This window comes from Manis pentadactyla, chromosome 7, assembly GCF_030020395.1.
Source record: "Manis pentadactyla isolate mManPen7 chromosome 7, mManPen7.hap1, whole genome shotgun sequence".
Classification (NCBI taxonomy): Eukaryota; Metazoa; Chordata; class Mammalia; order Pholidota; family Manidae; genus Manis; species Manis pentadactyla.
In genome coordinates this window covers 120,572,242-120,596,303 of record NC_080025.1, presented here as the reverse complement: position 1 = coordinate 120,596,303, position 24,062 = coordinate 120,572,242, and the positions used below count along the sequence as shown (strand labels likewise).

The 24,062-nt window shown below is 36.9% G+C and overlaps 1 protein-coding gene across 9 annotated transcripts in view; it reads right to left on the bottom strand.

Moving 5' to 3' along the window:
• The window catches only part of CPED1 (cadherin like and PC-esterase domain containing 1), a 265,711-nt gene that overhangs the window by 59,878 nt on the left and 181,771 nt on the right, over positions 1 to 24,062 (bottom strand). For 7 of the 9 annotated variants that reach the window (XR_008998541.1, XM_057504707.1, XM_057504709.1 and 4 more), the window contains exon 18: positions 11,947 to 12,041. The exons of the other annotated variants lie outside the window; for them this stretch is intronic. Coding sequence is in view for 6 of the 7 variants with exons in the window: in XM_057504707.1 (XP_057360690.1) it covers positions 11,947 to 12,041 (95 nt within the window). In the remaining variant the exon portion in view is untranslated. The remainder of the gene's footprint in view (positions 1 to 11,946; positions 12,042 to 24,062) is intronic. 9 annotated transcript variants of the gene reach the window in all.

Below are 24,062 nucleotides of genomic sequence, written 5' to 3'. Positions count from 1 at the left end.
CAGATCGGATACTTCACTGCTCCTGAAAGGCCAACTGTGTCTTAGGGTCCACTGAGTTGGCTAACTTTGACAGCACAAAACCAAAGGGGATACAGCATTAGACAATATTAATTCCTACTGAAGCACCAATTCTTATGCCAGGTGTTCCTCATAACTGGAGCTGTGTATATGACTGAATGATTTAACAGTTAGAGATGATAATTGGGGGAAAACAGTATCTTAGAGGAAAAATTGTTCAGTAGATTGGCCCTTATTTTTTATCATTTCTTACAATATTTCATAAAGTTCCAAAATCCTATTTGAATTGTACTCTAAAAATTTTATTGAAATTAAAAATGATATAATTCAAAGAAAGGCTATATGTTCCCCAAAGTGTGTTCCATGAACTATAGGTTTCTGGGAAGTGAGAAAGTAGACGTTAAGTCAAAGAAGAATGGTGTAGACCAATTAAGATGACTTTGGCAAAACATTTTAAATAGGGTTTGCCTATTTTTCACTGTCGGTAGTTAAGACAGTCTATCAATAAATTTCTATAACTTAAATTGATTGTAAAAAAATGTCAAATAATTTTTTATTGTTTATCCTGGAGATAATTCAATTATCTCAGAGAATTTTAATTTCCTGAGGAGGAAGTCATTTTGATGAAATTTCTTTGACCATCTGTCAAAAAGCCTATGACCAGGACACTCTACATAAACATAGCTATTCTGGTGACTAGTTTGTGTCAGAAACCCTGAACTAAGAAATAATGTGGAATCATTTGTTCTATGATGCGGTCATGAGTGAAAAGTTGTTAAGTAGCAGCAAAGACCAAAACAAAAGAAAATACCACAAAGCTGTATGGAAACAACTGACATCCATTTACTATTTAAAAAAAAATTACAAAGAAAAGAAATATTCTGTGATGACTGATATCTGTCTGGCATTGCTAAGAAGTCATTCGTGGGGATGAATAAGTTCTTGAGTTAGTGGCACACTTTCCTTTTTCAGTAAGTCACAAATTACGTATGATATAATCATATTCTATGAATGCACTCATTTCTTTGTTCATTTATAGCAATTTTGCTGGGTATCAATAATGTGATTATGCAGACTGTACACTATCAAATTTAATTTTTAAAATTGGATTCTCTTTCTAAAAAATATTAGTCATATTTCATATGCTACATCAGATGCTGTCCATTATTATGCCCCTGCAATTGGTTCTAGGGAGTTGTCCTGTGAAATTCACTTGAGGGCCGTGCACTGGAAAACAGCCACTGAGGCCAGGGTGGCACATAACAAAACAGAAGGATCTAGATCTAACATTAGTTAGATGTAGTATGGTGGTTAAGGGTGGAGGCTATTGTGTTAGGAGGCACAGTTCTAATTTCAGCTCTGCCACTCACTGTCTTTGAGACTCCTGGAAAATTAAATACCTAGTTGCTTCAGTTTTCTCTTCTGTGAAAGTCTGCCTTATAACACTGTTACGGGGATTAAATAAATCAATACATGGAATGAATGAAGAATCCATTAATAGAATGGAAATAAAATGTATTATATGTAAAAATAATGAAAAATAAAGAGCTTCAAACGTCAAATCTGACTTGTAAGAGAACATTTGTGGATACTTTTTAAAAAAAAGAGGATTAATGCAGTTAAAGTCCAGGCTTTCTGAAGCTTTGCCTCCCACAAGCAGACATTGTCTACTTTAACACTGCTGAGAAAGTCACTTGGAGTTCTTTTTTTTGAGATGTAGAACAGGTATAACGGTAAATATTGAAGGAGGCTGTATCTTCAGTTCATTTTCATTTATAGCCAAGGAACTTCGTCATTCATTTACTCAGGGATCATTTATTGTGCTCTTACCACGTGCAAGGAATACAGAGATGAACAAGTTGCAATAGCCCTGGTATTCAAGGAGCATGGCGTTGAAAGGGGGAGGCTGATTTCAATGATGAGTAGAAAGAGAAGAAGAGGGAAATGCCATCAAGAAAAAACATATGCAAGGAAGATCTAACGATTAGAAAGATGGGGTGTATTTTAAGAACATCAAGGACAGAGGTATGGGTCAACTTTAGGTCTGTTGGATGAAGGGACCAAGATATGGAGTGGTATAAACTATATGAAGAGGTTTGGATTTTATCTTTCCCCTAATTCATTAATCAGTTGCATAATATATGTATGTTCATTAGAAAGTTAGAAAATAAAAAAAAGAAGAGGTGAAGAGCAGTTGATATTTTGTATTTCCCCCTGTCCCTATGCATGCATACTGTTTCACTTGTGTATTATATACATAGTATTTATTACAGGAGCATATAGTTTTACAAAAATGAAATTAAACTGTTCACTATGTTTTGTGAACATTTTTTTTAACCCTTATGTCATAGACATCATGGAAGGATTTTAATGGTGGTCATGGTGGGGTGGGATATCGCAACAAAATTATATCTGCATGTTAAGCAAAGAGGCAAAAAAAATATACAGAAGCTAGACAGCCTGCTGAGTCTAGAGGCAAGAAGGTGGGTTAGGAGACTATTATAATTGTTCAGTGGAAGGTAATGAAAGTCTGAATTAGATGATGGCAAAGGGTCCAGGATACAAGAGATGTTAGGAGAAATTTTAATCAATGAAATACAGGGGAGGAAAAATCTAGGACAGCTTTTGGAAATCTTTGGGCTGGTGGATGGACAAATAAGAAGGAAAGAATGGTTTGTTTATGAAGGTAAGTGTAGGGTAAGCTGTTCAGTTCAGTTGTTGAGCTCAAAACGCTTGTGGAATATGCAGGGAGACTGTCCAATAGATGGTGGGATCAAATGCTTACATATAGAATTAAGAGGAGAGGACAAATATGGTGATATTAATCAAAATACTGTTTCTCAGAATCAGAGTAATGTTTCTTTATTCACTCACCAGGGATTATGAGAAGTTGTACAAATACTCTCTAGTGATAATTTCCAAGCTCTCTGGAATGACGATGCTCTACCATTACTTGTTCAAATTTGTGTTTCCTCCTTACTTAAAATAAAAAGAAACCCACGGGCTCACCAGGGGATATGGGCTTTGATCCAAAGGTTTTGGCATAACAACAAAAATCCTTCACAGCTGAGATCAATTTTTCTCACTTAAGTGCCTCTCCCCTGCTCTTCCCATTGTTATCCTGTATTCTAGCCACATAGAATTTACTTGCTGTTCCCCACCCTCCTGCCTCTGTCCAGAAGTCCTAGGATGCTCCGGGACCACACAAGATTGCTATCTCTTGTGAGAAATCTTTCTTGGTCCCACTCCTCTTCCTGCCCACAGAGGTTGCTTTCTCTTTGTTGTAATGTCATAACACCTTTAACAGACATACCCTCTACTGTAACTACTTGTCTATATGTAGGTGTAACTTTCTCTTTAAGCTTCCTCAGAGACTGATATATCTGTATCAACATAAATAACATATAAAAACATTTATTTGCCCCAAGGAATAGACAACCTAGACTACTGTTGTAGTCTGTGTAGACAACACAGACAGTAACATCTGAATAAATCTGAATTTTAAGTCACTTTAGCCTTTGCTCAGTACGTGATACATATTATGCATGTATTTGGTCAATACTAAATATCAATTCTCTTCTAGCTTCTTGGCACATGGTGATACCCCCCTTGGTAATAAGAAAACCTGAAATTAGTACTATTGGAGAGAAGAATCAGTATCTCTTAGTGATGTATATAAATTAGTGGGCCACTTATTTGTGCAAATTTTTGTCAGTGTGTCTGGAACTGGACTGACCACCTGATTTATATTTTCCCTTTAACATGTAATGTTGTAACTAACACCAGTGTTGATGAGGGTGTGGGAAACAGGCATACTCATGTATTGCTCATGGAAACTAATTTGGCGGGGTATGTTCAAGTTTACAAGTCTCCTTCTTTTTTATCTATTAACTCCACTTCCATTTTCTTTCTTAGAGAACTAAGAGTGAAAGTATATAAAGATTTACATGTAAAAGGATGATCGTTATAGCAGTATATATGATAGCAAAGCATAAGAAACTGCCTTAATGCCTGGCAATAAAGGACTAAATAAGTCAACACAGTACATCACATAATGAAATATTATGTAGCCATTGGAAAGATGGAGGTAATTTTTATATTTACTGGTTGGAAAAGATGTACATACATATTAAGGTTGGGGAAAAGGGGATGTTTCAGATTACTATTGTACTATGATTTCATTTTCATTAAAAAATATATACATATGCTGATGTGTATATAAATATGTCAGTATTAATTTGGTCAAAATCTGAAAGGATAGGCTTCCAACTGTTAACAGTATGCACTGTATCAGAGTGTAAGTGTGGGGGAGTAGGAATGGATAAATGGAAAGATTTTCACGAACTATTTTACATAAGTTTAAAAAAAGTGTTGAGATTATGAGTAATTCTTTTCTTTTCTTCAGTGATTCTCAGTATATTTTCAGCCAGTGAAAAGAACAACGTAAATTGGTATGTACTGATAGAGAAAGATATGCATAATATTGCAAATGAAAAATGTAGGTTATAAACAAAATGTGGAACTGTCTCACTTTTTGGTCAATATATATATATATATAACAGTTAAAAGGCTAGATGTGTGCATACCAAACTGTTATGTCTGGGGCAGGATTAGAAAGGATGTTCATAGTTTGTTACATACATTTTGTACTGTTTGGAATAAAAACAGTAAGAAGAGTAAAACAAATAACCATTCATAAAAGGTATCATGGTTTGTTTTATATCCTAGATACATTCTTTAAAAGTTCTGTGCAAATTAAATTTTAGTAAGGAAAAGTATATTTTAATTAGAACACGAGTTTTCAATTATGCGAACTGTTCTTTTATAAAGAGAATATAACCTTTTGTGATATTAATGTTCACAACTCCCAGCTGCCCATTTTGGCCTATTTAATGCTTGTCCTTTGGAGAAATAGAAGCCAAAGGTTCTTAATTAACTGTTTAAAACTTATCAGGGAAAAATATCATTATTTTGTTTTTATTAGCGCTCTCAGGGAAGCTCCAAGCCCACTACTGTGCATTCAGTCCTTCTTTTCCTTTTTTAGGGAAGGAATCCATCTTTGGAAATTGAGGCTCCTTTTAGCATCAAAACGGTTTCGATTTCAAGATGGAAGAAGGCAGGACACTCGTGATGTTGAAACCTTTATTTCATCCAAAGTCAGCTTTTATTAGCTTGCTTAAGGTAACCAACTAATGGGCTGGGTAACTTTCAATTTCTTACTTGCTCCCAACTCATGAATTAAAGAGTCTTTTAGTTTCTGAATATTTAAAATACATTTGAAATGAGCAGATCACAGTGTCTTTTGCTTTAAAGTGAGCGAAGTGTCCACTTGAACCTGCTAATCACCACAGGTGAATGTTTTTGAGCAATTTGAGAAAACTAAGCAAAATGAATGGCTTAAGCTTTCTTTCTTTATTTAAAATCACACATAACTCCATTCTCCAGGTCAGACTACTAAAAGAAAAAATTGTCTCAATTTTTTAATTGGAACTCAGTTACCAGAAAATTAAAATGTAAACAGGGCCAGAGACCTCTGACAGTGTGAAGATAAGATTATATCCACAAGTACCTGAAAATGGACTTTCCTAAATATCAACTGAAGAGTGACCAGAGAATCTTTCCAGTGTGAAAAGTGAACAGAGAATTCAGAATTACTTGCAAGATGAAAAATGAAAGAGGGATAAAATAATTAACTGACTCCAAATGGAAGTGTTTCTTCATTGACAGATAAGTGGGATTTATAAAATCCAAGTTATATAATTTCTCCACTCCTGATTTGTAAAAGACATTGTTTTCAATGGTCTTGTGAAATGTGGGAAGACATTTTGTGCTTGCTAACACATGCAATTTAAGGAAAAAAATCCTCAAAAAATGAAAATTAAAATAATGATTATTAATAAGTACAGCCATGTGGTTTTCTTAGTATTTAAAATTCCTATGAAATCTTCATCAGTGAATAAACCTTGCTTTTCAGAGTGGAAATTAATGCAACCTTTTCTGGAATTAATGAAAAGGCACTGCATCCCAGAAAAGAAAGCCTGTTTTATGGAGGTGGCCTGCAGCCCCCTTGAATCATCAAGATTCGGCAACGACCCTTTTTGGTTATATTTATCTGACTATTTTCTGAGGAAAGGAACAGTAATAGCTATATAAAGCTTCCACACATGTTGCACAGAAAGAAGTATATAATCTGCTATTATTTCTGCTGTAAATGACTACATGTCTAGCACTAGCCTGGGGCAGAACTGGCTGCCAGGAAACTTGACCTGCATCATGGGCTTAATGAAGCCGTAACTTTCTGTTTATAATTCTTTCCACTTTTAATAGTATTGTATACAGGGGAAATGAGATAATGCGCCTCTCCTTTTTTAGATCCTTTGGGCTACTGACCAGTCCTCTGTGAAGGGATAAGCAACAAAATTTGGGTACTGTGACCTGCTCTGCCCATTGCTCTGTGGGATCAGTTCAGACCTGGCCCAGGGGGGCACCTGAGGATTTGCATCCATACAAGCAGAGCTGGTTCCCTGTTGGTGTGTGCTGATTGGCAGACTTTGAAATCAACCCGTGTAGAATTCCCTTCTGCCTTTTTCCAGATGACAGTAAACAAGGGTGGGTGGTCCCAACACTTTTAGTTTAGAGTAGTTTTCTTTTCACATCTTCAGCCTATTGCTGATTCTTTTTCATTCAGGGGTTTCTACTCCAAACATCTATTATGGACTTTTAAGCCTCTGATCTTCTGCGTATTGAGGTCACCACAACAGGCAAGCAAACGATGTTCTTATGTTTGTTACTTAAACTGTAAATTAACTTTTGTTTGCATTGTAATCCCCCCTCTCCAATTTTGGAACAAAGGTTTGAAATTGAGACATCATCATTAAGTAGATGAAGGAAGGTTTTTTTACAGCAGGGATTTGTTTCTCTGTGAGTGTCCCAGAATTTTGGATGTTTGAGGAAAGAAGGACTATGGTGAATCTCTCCTTTCTAAGCCCCTCCCTGAGAGTGGAGAATGGGGCCAGATGTGAGCAGGTGCAAATTCGAGAACTCTGGTGGAGACGGGGAAGTCTTGACTTTTTGACTCCATATAGTGACAGCCCCAAGACCTGGGACCAGCCCTGCCACATGCCCCAACTAACGAGCAGCTTCCCACCTTTTCTCTCTCCTTTAGTTCTTTCCCATTTCTTTTGTTCTCTTCTTTGGACACCCAAATAGGATAGGGCCTCGTACTCCACTTGCTTAACGGTCACCCTTCTCCTCCTTCTTCCTCTAGTCATGTTACACCCATTAATGTGAAAATTGTCAATTTCATTAACCTCGTTTCGCTCAGACAGAAAATTCAGATTTTCCACAGCACTGTGAAAAACCAGAAGTAGTTCAGGAAGGGGACAGAACTTTCTAGATTTGTTGCTCAAGCTCACTGACAGCAATTGCTAATTTACTTAACTTAAAGGACAGAACTATAGAAGAAGCCACTGTGGCCTCTGGGATAGTACAGAATGGTCTACTGGCAGCGTAGAAGTCACACTGCAGGGGGCTTAGCTCTTGACAGAGGAGGAGTTGCAAAGATGGTAAGATGTCCCCAGGAGTCCCAAGAATAGAGAAAGAATTATTCTTAAATATGGAGGTGAATTGCATGTTTCCTGGCAGAAAGGAAGGAGTCAGTAGAAAGAATGAATTTGAAGAATAATTAGTTGGTGGTGCAAGGCTTCTAGGAGTTAGGAGATAGTGAGGTCTAAGGGAAATGGAGAGAGTAGCTTTTGAGAGAGGAGGGACACCTCCGTCACAGAGAAAGGAGGCATCTTTGGGTTCATACCAGCTGACTTTAGAAGAATTTGGAGACATTGTGGGTTCATACCAGCTGACTTTGATCTTGTTAATATTCTGCTGAGACTTAGGGCATAGGGATGAAAGCTTGAGAAAAGTGGGGAAGATTTGGAATGGATGAATCATGTCCCCTGGTGGTGGGCCAGGTGTGTCATCTTTATTTATGATGGGCTACACGTCAACATGTCTTAAAATAGGAGCAACTGGTGTCAGAAAATAACAAAAGCCTAGCCTGAAGGAGGGAATAATTCTAGGAAAAAAATGTAATCAGCATGCTTTGAAAGTTTACTGAGTATACAAGTCTTTCTAGAAGTGCTTTGGAAAATGTATCAGAAGACCTAGGTTATAGCACCAACTCAGCTACTTAATGACATTGCTGTCTGTGGCACGATCATTAATTATTTCCAAGTCAGTGTCTCCATTTGCAAAATGGGCATCTATTAATCTACTCAATAAGTATTTATGGAATGCCCACTGAATGTCAGGAGCTCCGTTAGGGATTGCAGGCACAATAGTCATCAAGACACTGTCCTCGAGTTTCCATCAGCCCAGGGGCTTCCTACTCTGGTTGCTTTACCAGGAAGCTCAAAGGACATAATACATCTGAATGTACTTTGAAAAATCTGGAGCCCAGCTGTAGAAAAAAAAATCTGTAAGAAAGTAAATTTTTTTCTTGACTTAATTGTCCTGTTATGATCACATTCCTAACAATGATTGTAGCTTCTGAGTAGAAGACTCTACCTCCCAATGAAGGCTTGTGGCTCTCTTGGGCTTAGACCCTCTTCCTACAGAGCTTGCCAGCCAGGCATGGAAACCGTTTCCTCTCACTGGAAGCAGGGAACACAGCTTTACACTGGGCTCAAGATACCCTCACTCCTACCTCATGTCTCCAATGACGGGTCGCCCTCTTCCTGCAGCTGGCTGCTCTGAAGACATCAGTGCTAATTCCAGGAGGGGCACAGCACAGAGCTGTCCCAGCAGCCATGTGTAAACCAGAGGAGCTCTTTGATCTCCAGCCTGGTGCATTCTTTGGGTGGTCAAAATTTTGGAAGGACAAGCTGAAAGAGTTTGTCTGATGACTGGAAGCCAGGTCAAAGGTAATGTTCTGGAGAGGGAGTAAAATTAGGGAAACGTGCCTTTTCTTTTTCATGGCTAATTCCAAGATAGGAAAAATATTCCCTGAAATGTATAGAGGAGCTCCGGGAAGTGTCTATCATTATTACAGTGATGGGCGCAGTTTTAATTTCTTTGTACTATACCCAACTTTATCATACTCAGTCTTGCTCCACGTTTCTGCTTTATCAAACATTCAAAGTTATCATCGGTGGTAGAAGGCAGTGGGAATTTTTCTCTTTGTGCTCAGGCTAAGTTCCTCCTTTAGAAGTCCATTTCTAAAACCAGGATTTCTCAGACAAGAAAAGATAGAGGCTGCAGATTCGGGTGACAAGCAGAGGTTGGGAGAAAGATGAAACTGCGGCCGCTTTGCTTGCTGCTCTCCATCTTCCTCTGTGCATCTATAAGCCAATCCAGAAATCAGGTTCCCACAGAGCTTATCAGGTAAGGGCACAGGCCAGCCACCCCACATCTAGATGTGAGAAAAGCAGCAAAAAGCAGTGAGGAAAGCGATTTTCTGGACGTGCATCTCTAAGTTATTCTTTTTAGTAATTCGTGTGATTCTTAGGTATCTGGGTAGAATAGTATACTTGCCAGAGTTTCTTCCCCAAGCCCTGGTTCTTGACCTTCCCATGTGACACATGCCTGACCTCCTGCCTTTTGTCTCAGATCTCATTATCTCAAAAGACTTAATATTTATCTGTTAAAAGCAGAAGCTCCCACACATGGTAAGGGAAGGAAGGTTTTGTTAATTTTTGTCACATGACTCCCTGCTTCCCTTCGTCTCCCCTTCCCTCCACCGCTTCTCTTGTTCTCTGGTTTGCCTTGACTGTGAATATTCTCCCAGGAATGACCCTGACATTGAATGCCTGAAACAGGGAGGGCTGGGTCCCTGCTGTGTCGGGAATGACACCGTTTCTCTCTGTCATTTCCCCAGGAACTTACACGTAGTGGTGTGATTTGTTTCTCTTTCTGGGCTTAAACAGTTCATTTCTCTTGTAGTGCTCTACTCTGCATTGGTCTCTATCAAACTTTCCATTTAATTCAATCCCACACATATTTACTGATAATTATGTTTGATCCAGTGTGAGATCAAGATGTGAATAAGACTTTCTCTCTATTCTAAGGAACTTAAAAATGTTTGTGGGAGACAGCCAAAGGCAGAATGGGCCAAATTCTTATAATAGAGATCCTGTTGGACACACTGAAGAAGAATTAACTGCAGGTACACCCACATCCTCACAAAGTGGACCTCTCCATTCTGCCTCTTTCCAATTTCCAAACTCCTACATCACTTATTTTGGTCTTAAATCAGCACTTTCCACAATACGTTCTTTGTAACACTAGACTCAAGAGATGCTCTGTGAAAAAACAATTTCATGATCAATTAAGAATAGGAAATATCGTACACACTTTCTCTTCTTGGAAATTCACAATGCACATCCACAGAGCCAAGGTTTTCACCAACAGAGGAGAAGAAAATTCGTTTAACCCAGAATTTTCCAACCCTGTGTAATTACAGATCACTTTCTACAAACCACTTTATAGGAAACATGTTTTTTCAGACTACACTCTTGGAAGTGCTGCTATAATTGATTAATTAAATGATGAATATGAAAATGTTATGAAAATCCCATTTGTTCCTAAGATCTTATTTCTTATCACCATACAAAAATACCTCTCATACCAGTTGAATTTTTAAATGCCCTAGAATTTTGCTGTCTAGAATGGTAGCTATCATTCACATGTAGTTCATCTCAGTGAGATACACTGTAACTGTAAAACACACAACAGATTTGGAAAACAATATGAAGGAAAATGCAAAATATCTCACAGTAATTTTATACTGATTATATATTGAAATAATTTGGGTATATTTGCTTAAAAACCTGATTGAGATTAACTTTGCCTCTTTTTTATCTCAATAAAAAATTACATTAAAAAAAGAACAAAGTAACAATTGGTAAACCTAACTTACCATCAGCAAACAGTAAATAAACATCACCATACAATGGAAAAAGAGTTTTAAGGTAAATCAAGTGGCATTTCAATTACTTTTGCCAACATGTTTATGAGATTATGCTATCTCCCTTTCCTCCGATAATATTCAGAGCTCAACATCTATAATAAAAAAAATTAAAAGGTTTAGGAATTTAACTCTACCTCTTTTTTTTGCTTTCTTAATGTGTCTACCAGAAAATTTAAATTACATATGTGGCTCACATTATATTTCTAGCGATAGCACTGGCCTAGAAATATGAATTATATTTTTCCTGCATTTTATATTTTCCTATGGCACACAGAAAGATGCTGTGCTCAGTGAAGATATTTGAAACGTACTTGTTGACTGAAATAATTTGGTTGGCAAGGTTACAGTTTGGTTGGGAGAGATGGTGAACTGACTCTTCTCCAAGGTGTTCGTGCTCCGAGTCACTGCTGTTCCCACTGTGTGGGTTGGTCCTGCAGTTCATTCCCTACTTCGGCCTGTAAGTCACAGAGAACAACGTCCAGTAACGCTGAGCTGATACCAGCCACCTGAGACCCCACTTGTTAGGTCTTCTGTGATCCCCAGTCAGAATGCTAATGTGCATTTGCAGTTCCCTTTCAGCACAACCTTCTGATAGCATCTCAGTAAATTTCAATAGTTTGCAGGTATTTACAGGCTGTGGAGTTATCCATGAATGACCATGGTTTCTCATACCCCAGAATCCTACTCCTGAGTGAGTAGGGAAAAAACAGAGTTTAATATCTCCACTGTTTTGACCATGGTTGCTTCATAGGACTCTTCACAGATATGTCCTGAACTCTGAAGGTCATTGTAATAAAGCAAAAAATAACTGATTTGGTCTGAGTTTTTAGTTACTGACAGAAATGAACCTTAAGATAAAGATCACACATTGTGGTAAGTCATGGCACATCTGTAAGATAATTATGCCAATGAGTGGCATTTTGTAACCACCTGTATCTCTAGCCAGGGGAAGGGGTTTGAGATACCTGTATTTCACGAGCATACAGAACAACCCTGGCCCAGTGAATTCCAGAGAATGGTGGGAAGGCAGCCTTGATGGCAGCTGATGAGGAAGTTGCAACTGAAAGGGAAAAAGCAATATCGGGCAATGCTCTCCAACGCATGAGTCAGATTAAAAAAATAGGAAAAAACACCATGGAAAATAAATTGCAGATGTTTTCAGTCAGACAAAAGTGTGCCCGCTCCACTCACACTCACCATCCGAGGATAATTATAATGAAAACGGATCTAATATACTTTTCTTTCACGGAGAAGAATAGCATGTGTTCAGAAACAATACTGAACATAATTATCAAAGATGAACTTTCATTTAAGAAACTCAGAAAGTCATCAAGAAAGATGCATGCCCATGACATGCAGGAATTTGCATGAGAACAATAAGGCCTCTTATTTTGTCAGGCCAGTCCTATAGGGTCTTTTGAGATTTTCTAGTTTATGGATGCCAAGATGTAGGGTACAGAAGGGTTCTGATCCTTAAATAATAGAATACTCTGCTGGAAGCATCTTGTCTTTTGCATAATAACTGCCATCCCCAAACACTATTTTCTGACTTTCTTTATTGTAATTGCATACTAAACAAGATGGATCAGTCTTTCTCCATCACAATCCTACCACATTTTGTTACTAGACTAAAACTCTGAAGTGCATTTCTCAACATATCTCCCCAATATCAAAAAACTGTCAGTGATTTTTTCAATGGCATTAAACAAGGACATACTCCCTATCCTGACCTTTTGGTTTTTGGAATCTGGCCCAATCCTCCATTCTAACTTTACACCCATAATCGATTGTGCATACTCCGCAGTCTAGCCAGTGTGGGCAGCTTGCTTCTGCACCTCTGTGGCCAGGCAGGCCTAGGCTCCAACTCTGTGCATGCAGCTCAGACCAATTGTTCCAGCCTCCGCCAGGCCCACGGCTCTCCCGGCCGCAGGGATTCTGTCCTCTGGCTCCCTGCAGCCCTTTCAGAAGCAGGCTTCTACCCCCTCCCTTGCATGCATGTTCATGTGCGTGCACACCCCACACCCACCCAAATGTAAGCCATTATTCTGGCTGAATTAAGTCCCAGTTCTTCTGAATTCTAGCTGTGTGACTTTGACTATTTACTTCATCTCTTCATGCCTGAGTTTCCTCAAATGTAAAAATCAGGATAGTAATAGCACCTACTTCATAGGGTTGTTGTGAGGAACAGATTTCTGCAAAGTGCTGAGAACAGTGCTTGATACACAGGATGCCTTTTGTAAGTGATCTGCTAGTAGTAGTGGTCATATCATAGTAAAGGTATCAGCGATGTTACTAGTTTTGTATCCCAGAGCACTTCATGTGATCTCATGCATTGTAACAGATCAATAAACATTTGTAGAATAAAAGAGTAAGTAAATGAACATAAAGCAATAAATTTTAAAGTGAAAATCAATGCACTAATTTGTTATTATTTCTCAAAACTGCTTTAGGAATTCTCTCTTAATGATGTCAGAACTTACTAGATACTCTTTAGGAAAAATATTATAATATTTTAAATGGAAAAACAAAAACAAAGCTCTACTGTTGGCAATTTGTGGATTAATTACTTTTTGAAAATGTGTACATTAGTGTACAAGACAGGAGAAGCTAACATTTATCTTAATTTATATTGGCTCTCCTTAAACTGCAATAAACTTTTGAAAAATGAAAACTGAGTTCAGTTAAGGCTGAATGACAACTGAATGGAGGTCTTTCACTTTTCAAATTGCTTTTATGCCCATTATCTCATTAAACCTTTTTTGTTCTATGAGCTAGACTTGTAGGAAAGCATTAAAAATAAAACCAAAAAAAAAAGAAAAATGAAGTGTGTTCTAAAATGTGGCCACAGCTCTTCTTCTCTGTCAGGGTACAGTAGCACAGAGATTGAAGAACATTCTCCAGCCTTCAAAAATCAATGTGCATTTTTCAGAGAACTGCAGCCTTTCAGTTACAGGATTTTCCCTGCTGTCTTATAACTATGTCCTGCACTAAATTTAACGTATCCCCAGACTCCTATTTAATTCTCACAGCTGGGAGACAGGACTAGCCCAGCCAAATCTATTTTCCTAGAGTATCTACAACTCTGCCTGTAATGATTTACCTTCTCCACTATAATGGTCTCTAACTAAGCTTTAATAGATTTTTGCCACATAGCTGCTGCTTTAATCAGAGAAGAGAATTTTACGGGTTTATCAACCGTGCTCTTTTTCAAAAGCTACTGATTAAGTATTTCCCTTATGGTTACAAGCAGCCAGAAGGTACAATGGAGGCTTCAAGAGTACCGAGCAGCAGTCTGCAGGTAGCTGTCATACAGGACCTGAAACAGACTGCATACAGCTAGTGCCAACTGAGCAGATTGAAGCTTCAATTCTCCCCAGCTCGTAGTAACAGATGGCTCACAGCAATCTTCTCCCCACCATCTTACTCACCGGGATTATTCTAGTCGACAATAGCAAAATTCCTCCCTACTCCCCACATCCCAAAGCAGCTAAATTATGTCTGAAAACTGAATGACATGCTTGGCAAAAGACTATTCTATCATAAGACAGTGCTAACACACAAGTTTACGCTGGCCTACTCAACCAGCAGACCTACTAAACACCATCTCCTCCTGCCCTCTAGGAAAGTGGAAGCTTAAGCCGCACAGTCTCTCTATGTGCTACATTCGTGGCACCCAAACAACTGCCAAACACCACAACGAGGTTTCCTGTACTCCAGAAAACCTCTACTTATCCACAGCCAATTTACAGTGCATTCATGAGAACTCACGTTCAGACCCACACCAGCCAAGCTTGAAGTTTGATCGAAGTCAAGACACCAGGGATAAGCAGTGAGTATGGTTGTTGAAAGAAAAATAACCTTATGTTTATTTGTTTTATGAAGGAAAGAAGTATTTTCTTCAAAATTTATAGCTGTCTGGATGTCCTTCATATTTCTTAGACACATATGCAAATTTCCCTATCCCTTTAGCAGCCCATAATGGGTGGAGATGAATGGAAATATTGAGGTAAATTTATTTATGACTGGTCCATGACTTGTCCAAATTTTTCTACATTTGGCCTCACACCAAACATTCAATGAAGTACTTCATATTCTCACCTTAGTATAAGTGTGTTAGATGTACTTCTTTTTTGACCTAAAATGATGTTTTTAAAAAAGTAGATCTTGACTTGAATTACGAACATTAGGTATGTTGATATACCTTTAATCACTAGACAAATGGACAGTTTTTTGTTTTGACAAGGATTATATAATTGTCATTGTACTATTACAGTGAAAGGTGTTCCTCACCATCTCCAAGAAAAAGGAGATTAATTAAAGTATAGAAGAAAAAAAGGGAATAGTACTTTTTTTTAACCTATGTGTTTTTATAATCATGTTGTTTAACTCTACACAGGGATTTCCTGGGTTAATATTATAGATATCTGCTAAGATATTTTATCATGTTTATAAAGGGTCTGAGGTCTTATATGTTTGTGTTTGTATCTCCTAATGTGAATGAATTAATAGTCTAATAAGTAAAATCAGGACCATAGAAGAAAACCATACTACTTACAGAAAAACTAATAAAAGGGAAATAACAGGTCATTTTAGTTCTTCTCTAATGGAATTAAAAAATTAAAAAATCCTTTTCCTTTATGAGACATTAGGAAGTCCCCAAAAGACAAACAAATTCAGATTCATTCTATTCTTTACATTATATTTTCTAATAAGCAATGAGACATACTGAGTTGAAAAACTGACAGATTTCACAGGGAAAAAACCCCACCCCAAACTGTGTTCTGCTGGTAACTGGAATGATTATCAGGCCCAGTTTTGCTAAGTGGAGACAATATATGCTCTGCTTCAAAGGCCTGGAAGGCTGGTAAAATAAATTTATAGTTTGGCCTGTGGTAATTAATTATTTTTAATCAGTATTATTCGGGTAGTGCCATACACATTTGTTATCGCTATCTTTAAAAATATAGTCAGCTTGCTCATCCATGGTAATAGAGGCCAAGCCTACACAGATAAATGATGTCCACAGATATTAATTCTAACTTTTATACACATGTAAGAAAATACATTTGATTTATTTCTGGGTTTTTATATCAGGCATTTCTTACTTTTGTATCTCAGTTTTACAGGTAACATGAAATCATAAGAATTTGGCATAAATTAGAACTGGGATTAAATCTTAACCCTACCACTAACCCCGGGGAAATTACTGACCTTTTAAAGTCTTAAATTCCTCATCTGTGAAGTCGAGTTAATAACACTCAGTGGGTCATTGCGAGGCAATGTCTGTACAGCCCTGATCCAACCTAACACCCAGTAGCTGCTCTGGAAATGGCTTTTCCCCCCGTTTCTCCTACTTTTCTTCTGCTCTGAGTTTCCTCCCATCCATCTGCCTGAAGCCTACTCTTTAGGATCATGGAACACATCATGTCATCACTGACATTTTCAGATGACCCACGAGAGGAGGAAAAAATTAAAGAACTGAATCAAGGTGAGCTTGATTTTATTAGTTGAGGTGACCCAATAGAAACTTCCATGCAAAGGAAAGAAAAGCTTTAACGTTTACCAAACAAGCCTTAAAGGTATTAGGGGCCTGTCAACGGTTTGTTTTTTCAACTAAAGTAACCCAGCTTGTTCACATTTTCCACCATTTAGCTTGGTATCTTGAATACAATGTTGGCTGGTCTGTCTGATCTCACATTTCACTTTTGGTTCTTTCTCTTTTAATATTTTTTTTATCAAACATTTGCTCATATTCATTGTAAAAACAAATAGAAATTAACCATAGTGATGGCTAAAATATAAACCACAAATCTGACTGAGTCAGAGGAGGTTGTTTTGGGTAACCCAAAATTCCATGTCTCTGTGTATTTCAGTCCTTTTGTCAACTTATTAAATGATATATGAAATAGATCAGATGAACAGAATAAAAATTAATCTACCTTAAGAGTTCTATATGCTCTTGGGAAGATCCCAGATCCAAAAGGAAATTTGATCTAGGTTTTGAAAGCAGTAGTGTCTTAGAAGATTTTACTTGATGAAGTTCCCAGAAAGTACATTGGATGGGCCTGGCGACAAGCTGTCAGAAATAGAGGGCAGTGCTCTGCTCCTCCTCAACTGAAAAACATATCTTACCCATTTTGTTGATTCTTTTATTTCAATATAAGTGCACTCTCTTTGCCACTAGGAATGAATATGTGTTTAGTTATTTTAAAGCATGTTTTTGTATTGAGACACAGAAATGGAGAAAAGGTAAGTTTCCCTGGAAATTTCTCTATCCATTCATGCTTCTTCTACTCCCCGGTCTTCCAATAAATATTAGTCTGCTTTTCCTCATAACGTTGGACTGTAGTCATTGAAATTTGAACACAGTGTATCGAGCATTTTAATGCACAATATTAAGCCATGTGAAGAGTGCAAAGCATAAGATAAAGTTAGTCCTTGCACCCAAAGACCTTATGATTTGATTTCTTAGAGTGTACCCACAAAGCAACATGTACACCTATGTATATCCTCCAACATGTAACCAACATTTATTAATACCCTGTTGTAGGGGAGGATGGGGGAAAGTGGTGAAAGACACATGACAGGGCCAACGAGCTTCAGGGAAGGACCAGTAGGTGTGGGAGTTCTCAGCTGCAAATTCAAACATAATTTTGAAGCTTAAACAGATTTTTTCACCTCCCCAAGTTATTCTTGGCTTCTGGCTCTCTGATTTACTCAGTATACCAGAAACAGAACGACTATACCTGGTATTTTCAATGTATGTAAAGGCCCATTTTTAATATTACTTATTATCTAGAAAGTGTTTTGGTGGCTGCCATTTAGACAATAGATCAAACAACATTTTGACTAAAATATTTATTGTAGACTTAACTGAAGTATCATTTTGTTGGTATGCCAGGGAAATAATACTGAAGGAAAGTGTATAAATCAAATTGTTCAAATAACAGTGTTTCCTTTTATCTTTATGCCATTTTTCTCAATTTCTCGGATGAGCTTGCCAATTAAAAATACATTTTGATTGAGGTCTGAAACTGATATATCTCCAAGAGTTTTGGACCCAAAACTAAATAAGAAAAGAACCACAGAGGCATAAACCAATAATCACCCAAATTTGAGTGAATTAGAATTGTTCTGTTTTGCCAGTAAGCCACAGGCGTTCCATCCCAAAAGGATTAGAAGAATTGACAGAAAGTATAAAAAACAAACACAGATTGGGCATAATTGTGCTGTTGCATTCTTACTTCAACAACCATAGAAATAACCTCAAATTTCAATTCAAAGGCTTTCCTCGGAAAAGAAATAGCCTCTCTAATAACAATTGTGACTAAATTTTTCACTCTACAAAATTTTAAAATATGCCTTTAAAAATTCATCCTAAAAACACAATTCATATTTTTGATAGAGAAGTAGGCAAATTTATAAAAATTTACCTTTAATCTTTCCTTAGTACTTTTTACATTTGAAAAATAGAGATATATAGGTGACTTATAGGAAAAGAACACATTAACTCATTTTATTTCACATTTACTTAGAAATTTGACCACATCCAGATAATTTACTGGATGCAGAAGATACAGAAATAAAAGAGAGGGTCCCAGCTATTAAGAATTTCTTAGCTTGTGAGAGAAATATAATACAATGTGATATGTGCTCTGTGGTAAGGTAAGAAAAGGTGAATTCTGAGGCGGCCTGAAGGATTTCTCCCACGTTTGGTCTAAAACCTCAGCAAGAGTACCTAGGACAAATGAACTTGAACTGAACATCTTAACCTGGAAAAGAAGAGAAGAGTAATTCAAGCAAAGAAGTAACACTAGTAAAAGAATAGCAAACTGGATAGAAAGATAGTAAAACGAGGAGTCCAGAAGTTGAGGCAATGATGGAAATGAGAACCATAGGGAATAATAGCAGATGAGATTTTATCCTGAAGGCATGGGGAATGGGCAGAATTATATGGGAAGAATAACATCATATTTGCATCTCAGACAAGTCACTTCACTTCCTAGAGTGCCATGAGACTAGAAGTAGAGAGAAAAATGTGACAGAACTGCAAGTGAGATATAATGAAGGTAAAGATCAAAAGACACTGAGGATGTGGACAAGCTCGGCCCTGGTGATCAGTTAGGTGGAGAGAAAGGCACACAAAGAACACCAAAAATCTCAGACTGTCTTTGTAAGTGTATTTTTTAGATGTTTTTGTTTTTTCTGTTGAGAACAGCAAGAACATGTGTTACCTGACTTTAAAGCTTGACCTCAATTAGACTCACAGTAATCTTGGAGGCAGACAAAAATGAAGGTTTTCCCAGCCTGTCTGGAATCCTTTATTAAAAGCCACTTATTTTCTACATTGTTTGGGTATAGAAAATTAACATTAGCCTTTTTTTGACAATAATAAATAATGCTTTTCTGTCAACAGAGTAAATGAGTTTCAATGCATGTTCCATAAAGCACCAGAAATAGAAGCATGAAGTAGTTTCTGTTGGGATTTTTCATACCAGCAGCATTGAACTATTTATAGTTTCTTAGACACACTGCATTGCCTTTCATGTCCCCTGGGCAAGAATGTACCCTCTGCCTCAGCCTCCTTTCTACGAGTCCTTCAAAATCATTTCAGATGTCACCCCCTCCAAGAAGTCTTCCCTAATATACTTAAATCAATGTTTTACATTCTAGACTGCAGGATGTAGACTTAAGAATATCCTTCGGTCACTAGGGCATGTATTTCCCTTTAAATCTGTAAACTATTTGTTAATCTATAAAAGCCTTGTGTTTTTCCTGCTCTCAGTGTTTTCAAAAGACTTGTGATTTCAGTTTACACTCCAAAAGGTGGCAAAAGTATGCATCAAAGAGTTCTTTTACTTTTTACCTAAAATTTGGAAATATTTTCTTAGATTTGGAAATATTTTCCTCATTCCTTTAATTCTCTTTCCCTATTAGCACACGGCTCTTACCTCCAACTGACCTTGACATTTACGGGCTGAAGAAACCAATACTTTAACAGCCAAGACTAGCCAGACAGGCTTTAAAATTCAGCAATGACTTAGGGATGGGGAAAATCTGATTTCTATGTGTGTGACTTTTGTAAATTAATTTGTAGCTTAATTCACATGACTTCACCAAGATTTAATAAAGTCCTGTCATCACAGGCAGGTTTCAGACTTTAATGTTTGTTTAGTGTTGTAGAATTTAGTTCAGAGATGATTTCATTTTTCAGAGTTTGAGAGACTATATTATTTGAGAGCATTCTGATGGTCAGAAAAGGATATATTGTTCTAATATTAGCAAATAAAAGTGGGTGAATGAAACATATTGCTTGATTATCATCTGGTTAGTGACTTATTTTCTAGTTCTCCTGAGTGTAGCAGAACTTCGTCTCTCTAGTTTTTCTAAAGTTAGAATTGAAATTAGTCACTGAAAATGATACATGGTATTGGAGGCACTTTAGTGCCTGGAAAACACAGGACTGGAAGTGAGAAAACCTTGGCCTTTGTCTTACTTAAAATGCTCTAATATGTGGTCCTGGACAGGAGAACTAACTGCTCATGGCCTTAGTTTTTTACTACAAATCAGAAAGAGCTAAGAGGAATGGGCTAGAAATTCTTTTCAATCAATGTGGCCACATTGATTTTAATAACTTGATATTTAGGATGGAACTTTGTCATGTTAATAATACCATGCACACATGCCAAGTACTTCATTAATTTGCCACAAGTTACTTTGTGAGCTTTTAAGGACTTTAAATGGTCATGTACAGCTGCTAAGTAATAAAAAGATGTTTATATGTTGCTTAACCATCTCTAAGAGATGTCCTTATACTTTATTCACAGTATCAGATAAATAATGGGTGAATACAGAAAAACACACACATCTTTCAAAATACTAGGTCAACAAAATCAGAAGCAAAAAAGGACAAGTTACAACTAACACCACAGAAATACAAAGAATGATTTGACAATTCTATGAAAAATATATGCCAATAAATTGGACAACCTAAAAAAATAAACAAATTCCTACAAAAATTACAACCATCCAAGACTGACCCAGGAAGAAATAGAAAACCCAAACAGACCAATTACCAGTAATGAAATTGAATTTCCAAAAACTCCCAACAAACAAAAGTCCAGGACCAAATAGCTTTCAAGCTGAATTCTACCAAACATTTAAAGAATGAATACCCATCCTTTTTAATGTATTCCAAAAAAGTAGAAAAGGAGGGAATACTTCCAAACTCATTTTATGAGGCCAATATCACTCTAATACCAAAACTGAAGAGACCACAAAAAAAGAAAACCTAGACCAATATCCCTGATATAGATGCAAAGATCCTCAACAAAATACTAGCAAACCAAATTTAAAAGACAACAAAAGGATCATCCATTATAACCAAGTGGGATTTATTCCAGGGATGCAAGGATGGTACAATATTCATGAATCAATCAATGTGATAACATCACATTTACAAAAGAGGGATAGAAGTCATTTGATCATCTTAACAGAATCTGAAAAAGCATGTGACAAAATTCAACATCCATTCATTGTAAAAACTCCCAATAAAATGGGTATAGAGGGTGTATACCTCAACATAATAAAGGCCATATATGACAGACCCACAGCTAACATCATACTCAATGGCTAAAAGCTGAAAGCTTTTCCTCTAAGATCAGGAACAAGACAAGGATGTCCAGTCACTATTATTCATATAGTATTATTCACATAGCAATTTTATGGTACTGGAAGATCTAGACACAGCAATCAGATAACACAAAGAGATAAAGGGCATCCAAGTTGGTAAGGAAGAAATAAAAGTGTAACTATTTGCAGATGACATGATATCGTATATAGAAAACTCTATAAAGACTCCACCAAAAAGAAAACTATTAGATATAATAACTGGATTCATCAAAGTTGCAGGATACAAAGTCAATATACAGAAATTTGTTGCATTGCTATATACTTAACAATGAACTAGCAGAAAGAGAAATCAGGAAAACAATTCCATTTACAATTGCATCAAAAAGAAATAATACCAAAGAATAAATCTAACCAAGGAGGTTAAACCTGTGCTCCAAAAACTATAAAACACTGATGAGAGAAATTAAAGAAGACACAAATAAATGGGAATCTATCCCATGCTCATGGATAGGAAGAAATAGTATTGTCAAAATAGCCATCTTGCCCAAAGCAATTTATAGATTCAAAGCAATTCCTATGAAAATACCAAGGCCATTTTTCAGTGAACTAGAGCAAATAATCTTAAAATTCATATGGAACCACAAAAGACTTCAAATAGACAATGAAATCTTGAAAAAGAAAAAAGTTGGCAATATTACTCACCCTGACTTCAAGCTACACTACACAGCTATAGAAATCAAAACAATATGGTACTGGCACAAGAATAGACCCATAGATCAATGGAAAAGCCCAGAAATAAACCCACACACATCTGGTCAATTAATATATGATAAAGGAGCCATGAATATACCATGTGTAAAAAACAGTCTCTTCAGTAAATGGTGTTAGGAAAACTGAACAGCTACATACAAGACAATGAAACTGGATTACTGTCTAACTCCATACACAAAAGTAAACTTCAAATGGATTAAAGGTCTAAATATAAGACATGAAACCATAAAACCCTTGGGAAAAATATAGGCAAAAATCTCTTGAACATAGGCATGAGCAATTTTTTTCTGGACATATCTCCCTGGGCAAGGGAAACAAAATCAAAAGTGAACAAGTGGGAATACATCAAACTAAAAAGCTTCTGTGCAGCAAAGGAAACCATCAATGGAATAAAAAGGCAACCTACAATATCTGAGAATATATTTGTAAATGGGAGAATTTATTCAATAAGGGGTTAATATCCAAAATATATAGCGAACTCATACAACTCAACACCAAAAATCCAAACAACCCAATTAAAAAAATGGGCAAAGGACCTGAACAGACATTTTTCAAAAGAACTACAGATGGCCAACAGGCACATGAAAAGATGCTCGACATCACTAGTCATTAGGGAAATGCCAATCAAACCACAGTGAGTTATCACCTCACACCAGTTAGAACGGCCACTATCCAAAAGACAAGACATAACAAGTGTTGGCTAGATGTGGAGAAATGGGAACTCTCCTACACTGCTGGTGGGAATGAAAATTGGTGCAGCCATTATGGAAAGTAGTGTGGAGGTTCCTCAAAAAACTAAAAATAGAAATACCATAAGACCCAGTAACTCAACTTCTAGGAATTTACCCAAAGCAAATAAAATCTCTGACTTGAAAAAATATATGCACATTTACATTCATTGCAGCATTATTTACAATAGCCAAGATATGGAAGCAACTTAAGTGTCCATCAATAGATGAACAGATAAAGAAGATGTGGTATATATATATAATGGAATATTATTCAGCCATAAAAAAGAAAGAAATCCTGCCATTTGTGACAACATGGATGGACCTAGAAGGTATGTTAAGTGAAATAAGCCAGGTGGAGAAAGACAAATACCATATGATTTCAGTTATTTGTACAATCTAAAACCAAAACAAAACGAATAAAACAGCAGTAGACTCAGAGACACTGAAAAGTGACTGGCAGTTACCAGAGGGAAGGGTTGCAAAAGGTGGGTGAGGAGGGTGAGGGGGGCAAAGGGGCACAAAAATCTCAATCATAATATAAGTTGGTCATGGGGATGGTAGCACAGTATGGAGAATATAGTCAATGATTCTGTAACATCTTCCCACATTGCCAGATAGTAAATGTACTAGTGGGGGTGAGGATTTAAAATACAGGTAACTGCTGAACCACTGTATTGTATGAAACCAATATAATATTGCACATCAACTACACTTCAATTTAAACAAATTTATTAAAATAAAAATAACTAAGTCAGATAATGCCTACCTGCTCTCAAAACTATGCAATGCCTTCTCTTTCCATTCTCTCCAATAAAACTTAGACTTGAGTATGGTCTACAAGGCTTTTCAGGATCTGTCTCCATGCCGCAACTTCCCTATGCCCATCTCATTCTCTTTCTCTGTCACTTTCTTACTCACCCCTTCTGCTGCAGCCATGCTACTTGCTC